The sequence below is a fragment of the Polypterus senegalus genome, chromosome 13 (genome assembly GCF_016835505.1).
Source record: "Polypterus senegalus isolate Bchr_013 chromosome 13, ASM1683550v1, whole genome shotgun sequence".
NCBI lineage: Eukaryota > Metazoa > Chordata > Cladistia > Polypteriformes > Polypteridae > Polypterus > Polypterus senegalus.
The window spans coordinates 32,873,418-32,883,209 of NC_053166.1; the positions used below are offsets into that span (position 1 = coordinate 32,873,418).

At 35.8% G+C, this 9,792-nt stretch overlaps 1 protein-coding gene across 1 annotated transcript in view; it reads right to left on the reverse strand.

Annotated features, from left to right (window-relative positions):
* Positions 1–758: 758 nt before the first annotated feature.
* Positions 759–9,792, reverse strand: part of rars1 (arginyl-tRNA synthetase 1) — a 45,568-nt gene continuing 36,534 nt past the window's right edge. The window contains exons 13-15 of the mRNA XM_039774871.1: positions 8,329–8,501; positions 4,004–4,251; positions 759–1,042 (exon numbers count right to left, since the gene is read on the reverse strand). Coding sequence (XP_039630805.1) covers positions 933–1,042; positions 4,004–4,251; positions 8,329–8,501 — 531 coding nt within the window. The 3' untranslated portion in view covers positions 759–932. The remainder of the gene's footprint in view (positions 1,043–4,003; positions 4,252–8,328; positions 8,502–9,792) is intronic.

Below are 9,792 nucleotides of genomic sequence, written 5' to 3' on the forward strand. Positions count from 1 at the left end.
ATATTTACACAGACACACAGACCATGTAAACAGGACAACGCTATAAAAGACGCAACTCAGCACAGAATACGTTTAATGAGACGTTAATCATGTAGCAATGCTACAAAGTTAACAAGAGGAATTTTCCATTACTTTACTTATTCTTGGTTTGTTTCAATTAAAATGTTTAAAAACTTTCCTGAACTGCTCAAAACACTTGGGATATGAAAACACATTATTCAGTTGAAAACCCAAAGTTGACTGTTTTTTTTTTCCAGAAAAACAATGTTTCCAGCATATAGGATTAGAGAGAAAGTAAAAATTTGCCAATTTTGCCACAAACCATCTCAACAACAATTACTGAACATTTAATTAATTTAAATTTGTTTTTTTCATCAAAACAAAACACAAACTCTAAGAGTTTTAAGAACTTTTTTCTGTGACACCACTGGTTGATTTTGATACATTAGGAAAGTCAAAATTGCAGAACACAATATAAAAGCATAAGCATGTTGATTTCCCCAGTTGGCCAAACTGAGATTAACTACATTTAAAAAAAAAACACTTTCATAAACTTGACAGTATTTTCTTAACATTCAGTTTCAGTGAAATCCCTTGAAGGTTTTACTAAGCCTGACTGCTAAAGAACGCAAGTCAAACACAAAGCAGTAAAACTCTTAAGAGCGAGTCTGTGCTATTGAGTTAAGTCACCAGATGAGAAGGACAGAAACACACATTTAATTTCTACACACACTCAAAATAACTATTTAACAACACAATGTCTGAAAAGAAATCTTTTTATTTCAGAGCTTTGTAAAGAATACAGTACATTATTAAGAGTCATATTCCTTTAAATGAAATGATCCTGCCCCCATATAAACTCTGTCAAATATAAAAAGAGGAGAGAATCTCACTGAAAAAGTGGCTTTTGCTGAATGCAGACACAGGGTGGGCTACATCCTCTGGACTGGCTTAAGTCCCAAAATGTCAAATCCCTTTGCCATGACACTTGCTGTGGCTTCACACAGCAGCATTCGCCACATATTTACCTTCACCACCTCACCTAGAAAGACAAAAAACAATTTAAGTAAACAATAGGGCATATCCATAAAATTCTGAAAAATTAAGCAAACAAAATTTTATCAGCATAAGGTTAATCTATCACTATAAGGCAATCTTCACATAAGAATTCAAGAATATTGTATTGTCTCAGTAAGTATTTTTATATTGCATATGCCATTCACAGGTGTTTGGTAAAATTAGCTTAGTGTAAATTGTAAATATGTAATGTAAAACAGCAAAGAAATGAGATAGTTATATAGGAAAACCTTTGCTCCATCCCCAGTTCATATAACATCATTCCTAACAACAAGCGCCACAACTCAGTTCTCTTTATTAATATTACTGTGCTAAACACAAAAAGTTTTGTTTTTAAATAAAATTATGAATAAGTAGTGTTTGATTTTTACATTTACTATTCATATTTTGCTCCATATCTCACCTGACAGTCTGCAAACACAACACAGAAACAGCAAACCAATGCCATTTCCATATACTGTATAGTGTGTTGATGCTGCCACCTGCTGTTCCACAGGTGACAATGCAGGAGAACACATACTAGGAGTTTTTTTTTTCTTTTTCAAAGCAGTAGAAAAAACCAGTTTGGAAAATGAAGAAATTTGAGAAAACATGAACAAAAAAAATTATATATATATATATAATATATATATATATATATATATATATATATATATATATATATATAATATATATAATATACACACACACATATATAAAAGATTTAATGTCAAATATGTGAGCCATTGTTTTTCTCCTTCCTTACAAAAATGGAGCAGCTGGCAAATTCTACAAAACCCAATGTGTGAAACATTTGTTTATGGTCACATTTAACTTTGATTAAATTAAATTTACCATTAACAAGACTTTACTATTTCACTGGAGGACATAGTTTTCAGACAAAATGTTACATTCAAGAGATCTCTTTCATTATTTCCGAGGCGGTGCTCCAGTAGGAGCACAAGTCACACTGCTCAATAAAAAGGAAAAGAGGTTGCAGTAATCTAGTATGAGATTTGGAGATCAACCACTGCATGTAGTTCTCCTTCAAGACAACCAGTTACTCAGTCGCTGAAGGCTACAGGGCATGCAAGGCAAAACCAAGCAATGTGTGCCAAAATAGGGCAACAGAAAGTCTTGTCAAACCAGCATATCAAATTTTAGGAGGAACAAAGAAGAGACAACGCTGATACTCTAACTTCACTTACAGAGCAAAAATGCAATGCACCAAGCTTCCCAGTGGTCTCCATAGCATGTTCTCATGAGTATCTCATGATACAGAAAACAGCTCTGGTACTGACCTCAAAAGTAACTTGTGGTTGGATGTGTAACTGGCTAGCACCTGCCAGTTCTTACTGTGCTTTAAATGGGCATTGACAGAATTATATGAGCCCTCTGGCAGAGAGGAAGTGCGGCAAATTTCAAGAAATGGATTCAGGGCGTAGGCACAAGAGAATGCAGTTGTGGTATTTTGTAAATTTAGAGTAAATGTATTGAGCATTAATTAATATTTTAAGCATTTATATTTTCTGTTTGTTGTTGTGCATGTTCCTGAATCTAAATAAGGGGTTCAAAAGCATCTGGACCATGTGGACAGGATTATATCACACAGTTTCTGCAGTTTAGTCAGCTAACTCTCGTCCTGTCCCTCTCCCATTTCACCAAAGGTGTTCTACTGGATTCTGCTCTGGTGACTAAGAAAGACACTGAAAAATACTGGACTGTAGCATTCTTTATAGCAAGTTTTCTTTCTTTTTAGCCTTTCTGTTGTGTGTTCAGACCATAGCAGCATGGTGTGTATATCTATCTATCTATTTAATGAGCTTCTGTAAAACCCCAAACTAATCCAAGTTCTATCTATCTATTTGAACTCACTGTCATGTTCATGAAACCAGTCTGAGATGACTTTTGCCTTGTGACTTGGTGTATTATCATGCTGGAAGCAGCCATTACAAGATGGTATAAACTGTGGCTATAAAAGGATTTGCAAGATTGGTGACAATACTCATATAGCCAGTGGCATTTGGGCGATTATTTATTGACATTAATGGGCCCAAAGTGTACCAACAAAACATTCCCCACAACATTAAACCATCACCAACACCACCACCAGCATAGACACTGACTCATGGCAGGTTGGGTGCATGGGTTCAAGATGTTGGCATCAAATTCTGACCAGACCATCTGTGTGCCTCAGCATAAATCGAGATTCAGCAGACCAGGTGCCATTTTTGCACCCTTCAGTTATCCACCTCTGGTAAACCTGTGCCCACTGCAGCCTTCTGAGATGCTTTTCTGTTCACAACAGTTGTTCAGAATTGTTATGTGAGTTAAAGACGCCATTCTGTCAGCTCTAACTAGTCTGGCCATTCTCCTCTGACCTCTCTCAACAATAAGGTGTTTCCATCCACAGTTCTGAGTAAACTCAAGAGAATGCTGTGCATGAAAATTCCAGGAGATCAGCAGTTTCAGAAAGACTCAATCCAGTCCTTCTGGCACCAAGAGTCATTGCACGGTTGAAATCACGGAGATCACATTTTTCCCCACTCTGGTGTTTGATGTGAACATTAACTGAAACACTTGACCTGTACCTGCATGATTTTATGCATTATACTGCTGCTACATGATTGGTTGACTAGATAATCACATGGATAGGCAGGTGTGCAGGTGTTCTTAATAATTTGATCAGTGAGTGTATATACACACAGTACATTTATATAAGTAAAAATATTGCGGCTTTTTGTGAATTTGGCCTGAGTCAATACATAAAAACGGGGCACAATATACTATCTTTAAAATATGGCTTACCACAATGTGCGTTAACATTTTCAAATTACTTGGCAAAAGTTGATATTGAATTGACAAAGAAGTGGATGCCTGCAAATTGAAACTAAACAAAATAGAACAAGCAAAAAAAAAAAAAAAGAGATGTTAAAATGCCCCATACCAGTTTGTCTGTCCTTCTCAACACAGTAGCAGTTATCATAGAATTCAGTGAAGGTGGTAGCCAACTCATATAAATAATCACAAAGGGTGTGGAGGAGCAAGTCATCCACAATCTTCTGCAAGATCTCGGGGAATCTTAAAATGCATTTCCCGAGCTTCCACTCTTTCTCATGGTCCAGGACTATCACACAGTTCTCTGCTGCTTTGCGGAGTGCAGATTCTTCAATGTTGGCAAGTCGTGCGATGGACCTGACCAAAGAGATAGACTGTTCAGTTTTGCAAAAAGAACAAGTGGCCTTTCATATATTGCTGTTTAACATAATACTTGTAATGACATTTTAAATTAAATGTAAAGCAATCCATAGAGAAATTTCACACAAAAGTAAAAACACATGAACAAAAAAAAAACAAAACATTTTTTTGGACATAGAAAATATTACTTTTTTCATTGATATCAACTATATCAAAATAATTTTATGGATAGAAATAGTAGTTGTAACTCTTTTCTTGTTAAATAACTCTGCACGATTTTGCATTGCTGTAGCATTAAGTGAAAATGTTAGGCTAAACAGAAAGAGTAGCACCTTATTGAAAATGAATCTTATGCAAACAGCTTTGAATGGGAGACATGCATCCTGAGAACTCATGAATGATTATGCTACACAAAATATATTAGATGTGGTAAAAAAAATATATATATGACAATAAATAAATGCTAATTAATTCTTATCATAAATTTGCAAGAATTCTAAAACAAGTTCTGCACAGAAAATTATTAAGCTGAGAGAAGAATATTGGACTATAACTGACCCAAAATCTGAAATAATCAAGAAACTCAGACGTTACTCTGGTAATCAAGAAATGAGTTGGTTAACCTCAGTTACAGTAACTTTTACAGAGTGTGCAACACTGAACAGTAACATAATATAAAATTCTTAAACCAGTTTTATCTAGCAGAAACCCTGGACAGGGAGACATGATGGACTCATGCACATAATCACACTCAGCTCTTTCAAAATTACTCCCATGAAGCCTTATAATAAAGAAAAAACTTCAGGCATAGCGTGTCAGGCAGGAAATGTTTACCTGTGCCTAGCATGAGGAGATATGAAAATTTACAGTATTATTTCATTAAAATCTATCAGCATCCCAAAAAAAGTCTCTTGCAAGGGATGTTATTTTTCTCATCAATGAAACATTCTTTGATTACTTTCACAAGCAAAGGGAATCTCAGAAGACATTTTGTCTATCAATTTTACTGGTGTTTTTTCCCCCCAATTACAAGCTCAAAAACTTTACCCGAGTTGATAAAAGTGTTACTATCTTTGCCAAAACAATTCTATTCATTTCTGACCATTAAGAAACACAATTCTTTCATTAATAAATTAATTTCCTACACTTGTCAAATACTGAGAAAGCTTCTAGTAGAGGAATTGCCCAGATGGTTTACTGGAAGGTATTAGCTTTTTTTAAAAAATCTGAATTGTTAGTCTTGTTGTACTTTATGTGAAGGCCAATTTTATTAAAAAAACAGAAGTGCTTGCTTCACTTTGAAGTTCTCTGCCCCTTTGATCCAAGCACATGTGTCTTATAGATATGGTACTTATTTGTAATAAAGTGTATTTTTTCAAAGAGAACAGGACACATATTTTATGAATGGAAGAGAATATCCTCTATTGTTGCATTATCATGAAAAAGGTGTTTTACCTTTGAAAATCTGACAAAGTATAATTAAGTGAAAACTATCTCAACTCAGGTGCTGAAAATTCAAGATTAAACAGTGTTTCCATATTGTTCATCTATCACAGGGGTGCCCACACTTTTTCGGCTTGTGAGCTACTTTTAAAATGACCAGGTCAAAATGATCTACCTACATTTAAAAAATAATAATAATAATAATAATAATAATGCCACAAGCTTGGCACACCTATCCTTGGCCAGTTTCACCCATTCTTCTTTGCAGCACCTCTCAAGCTTTATCAGGTTGGATGGGAAGCGTTGTGCACAGCCATTTTAAGATCTCTCCAGAGATGTTCAATCAGATTCAAGCCTGGGCTTTGGCTGGGCCACCGAAGGACATTCACAGAGTTGTCCTGAAGCCACTCCTTTGATATCTTGGCTGCGTGCTTAGGGTCATTGTCCTGCTGAAAGATGAACCGTCGCCGCAGTCCGAGGTCAGCGCTCTGGAGCAGGTTTTCCTCCAGGACGTCTCTGTACATTGCTGCAGTCATCTTTCCCTTTATCATGACTAGTTTCCCAGTTCCTGCCACTGAAAAACATCCCCACAGCATGATGCTGCCATCACCATGCTTCACTGTAGGGATGGTATTGGCCTGGTGATGAGCGGTGCCTGGTTTCCTCCAAATGTGACGCCTGGCATTCACATCAAAGAGTTCAATCTTTGTCTCATCAGACCAGAGAATTTTGTTTCTCATGGTCTGAGAGTCCTTCAGGTGCCTTTTGGCAAACTCCAGGTGGGCTGCCATGTGCCTTTTACTAAGGAGTGGCTTCCGTCTGGCCACTCTACCATACAGGCCTGATTGGTGGATTGCTGCAGAGATGGTTGTCCTTCTGGAAGGTTCTCCTCTCTCCACAGAGGACCTCTGGAGCTCTGACAGAGTGACCATCAGGTTCTTGGTCACCTCCTGACTAAGGCCCTTCTCCCGATCGCTCAGTTTAGATGGCGGCCAGCTCTAGGAAGAGTCCTGGTGGTTTCAACTTCTTCCACTTACGGATGATGGAGGCCACTGTGCTCATTGGGACCTTCAAAGCAGCAGAAATTTTTCTGTAACCTTCCCCAGATTTGTGCCTCGAGACAATCCTGTCTCGGAGGTCTACAGACAATTCCTTTGACTTCATGCTTGGTTTGTGCTCTGACATGAACTGTCAACTGTGGGACCTTATATAGACAGGTGTGTGCCTTTCCAAATCATGTCCAATCAACTGAATTTACCACAGGTGGACTCCAATTAAGCTGCAGAAACATCTCAAGGATGATCAGGGGAAACAGGATGCACCTGAGCTCAATTTTGAGCTTCATGGCAAAGGCTGTGAATACTTATGTACATGTGATTTCTCAATTTTTTTATTTTTAATAAATTTGCAAAAATCTCAAGTAAACTTTTTTCATGTTGTCATTATGGGGTGTTGTGTGCAGAATTCTGAGGAAAAAAAATGAATTTAATCCATTTTGGAATAAGGCTGTAACATTAACAACATGTGGAAAAAGTGATGGGCTGTGAATACTTTTCGGAGTTTTTATTAACAGTTTGAAAGTGCCTTTCCACATTTTCATTCTTTGGAATAGCAATGATAGATTGATAGATCAGACAAACGCACTTCGATTGTGACATCGTGAGAGAAAAAAATTCTCTTCCAATTCCACATCCAGCCCATAAACAACATTTTTTTTAAAATCCCTTCTTTAGTTGATATAAATTGGAAGGCTAACTAGATCACTTAGATAGCCAGAGTTTTGCAGTAGCTCACAAGTTTGATTGTGCGTGCAGGATGACCAGCGTGTTAGAAGAAAAGAGATCTCAGACTGGCCTCCCTGTATGCCAATCAAGTGGCAAATGCCATAGGGAGGATATATGATAGATTAACATTTAAAAAAAAATCTTTTGAATGCAATGTGATCTACCTGCACTCCCTTTCCGATCGCAATTGACACATTGGGCACCCCTGATCTATCAGAATTATATTTTTAGATTAAAGTTGTTGTTTAGGTTTTGAAAATTACTTCTTTTATTTAAAAAGTATAAAATTGTATTGTTATAAGTTAATTTGTTTTAAGACCTTTGTGGTCTTTTTAGAGCACATTACACTGTTGAGAAGAGTCTGGTCAGGTTTCACTGACTTTCCTTAAACTTCGTGACAGCTTAACATAATTAAGTCTTCATGGTCTTCATTGCATCTACAGACCGAAAATCCTCAGAACACAGGCAGTTGCAGATTAAAAGAGAAAAATTTGGAGAAAATAATACTGACAAAATAAACTACAATATGTTTGAGAGGATGAGTGAATAAAAAAATGCATTATCATGCCATTTTCAAAAAGTTGAATAAAAGTTGAAAAATGTCATTTTTCTAGGTTCATTAAACTTGACGTTCTGACATTACACTGTGAGACCACATCTAATTTTACTTATTAAAGGTGTTTTGTTCTGTAAAAAAATTCTTCCTATTGATTAATTAGGGGAAAATAAAAAAATGATTTTTATTTATGCAATTACATAATGAAAGCACTGCCAGGTAGTCTTTATACAGATATACAAAAAATGTTTTACATTTTAAAACATAAAAGCACATTCATAAATGTCTCACCTTATCCTGGTAAAAGCATATAGTAAATAGGCAGCTGTATTCCCACGATCATCAAGCATTTTGTCAAATGAAAAGACATAATCATTAATTCGGTTATGTGACAAATCGGCATATTTAATGCAACCAAATGCAACAGCTTTCTGGGCTGCGTTCAGTTCTTCAGGTGTTAACACCTATGGAAAAAATAATATTTAATAAAAGTGACTAACTTGTAAAATTGATCTTTAAAGGCAGGCAAATGATTCTGTAGAATTTAAAAGAACTGGTTACAACAGATTTTGATTAAGAGTGGTCTTCAACTAAAACGTATAATTTAAATATGTTTTAGTAACAAGTCACATTTTATACCATTACACCATCTATTCTATAAAAGTAGTAAACTTTACTATCACAAGGAATATTTTACTAGGTGGCCATATTTAATTCTGCTGAATGTGCAATGAAATAATTTATCCAGACTATAAAGACAAAAGAAAATAATACATAAACAAAATGGTGAATTTTGGGGAAAAAAGAATAAATAAGCAAAATTAATTTAATGTTTAACATTTACTAAGTGTTCTTAGCTGCAAATTAAATATCCCTTACTCAAACCAGATTTTTATAAATGTGTCCTGTTTAAACTTACATAGAGAATCTTTTGCATGTTTTTAGCCAATTAAATTTATTTCCTGACTTTAGCTTCCAAATAGAAGGACAGTCATTAATCTTTCCAAGCTCACATTCTGTGCTTACATTAATTTATTGTCCTGGCATATCTATCCCTCTATCCCAGAATCCCATTCTTGATATGAAAAGGCACATGAAATTATCAATAAAACTGCTTCATGACATATGTTATGAAAAAGCATATTATATACTTTTTATTATATATATATATATATATATATATATATATATATATATATATATATATACACACATACATACACACATATACAGTGCATCTGGAAAGTATTCACAGCGCATCACTTTTACCACATTTTATTATGTTACAGCCTTATTCCAAAATGGATTAAATTCATTTTTTCCTCAGAATTCTACACACAACACCCCATAATGTCAATGTGAAAAAAGTTTATTTGATATTTTTGCAAATTTATTAAAAATTTAAAAACTGAGAAATCACATGTACATAAGTATTCACAGCCTTTGCTCAATACTTTGTCGATGCACCTTTGGCAGTAATTACAGCCTCAAGTCTTTTTGAATATGATGCCACAAGCTTGGCACACCTATCCTTGGCCAGTTTCGCCCATTCCTCTTTGCAGCACCTCTCAAGCTCCATCAGGTTGGATGGGAAGCGTCGGTGCACAGCCATTTTAAGATCTCTCCAGAGATGTTCAATCAGATTCAAGTCTGGGCCACTCAAGGACATTCACAGAGTTGTCCTGAAGCCACTCCTTTGATATCTTGGCTGTGTGCTTAGGGTCGTTGTCCTGCTGAAAGATGAACCGCCCCAGT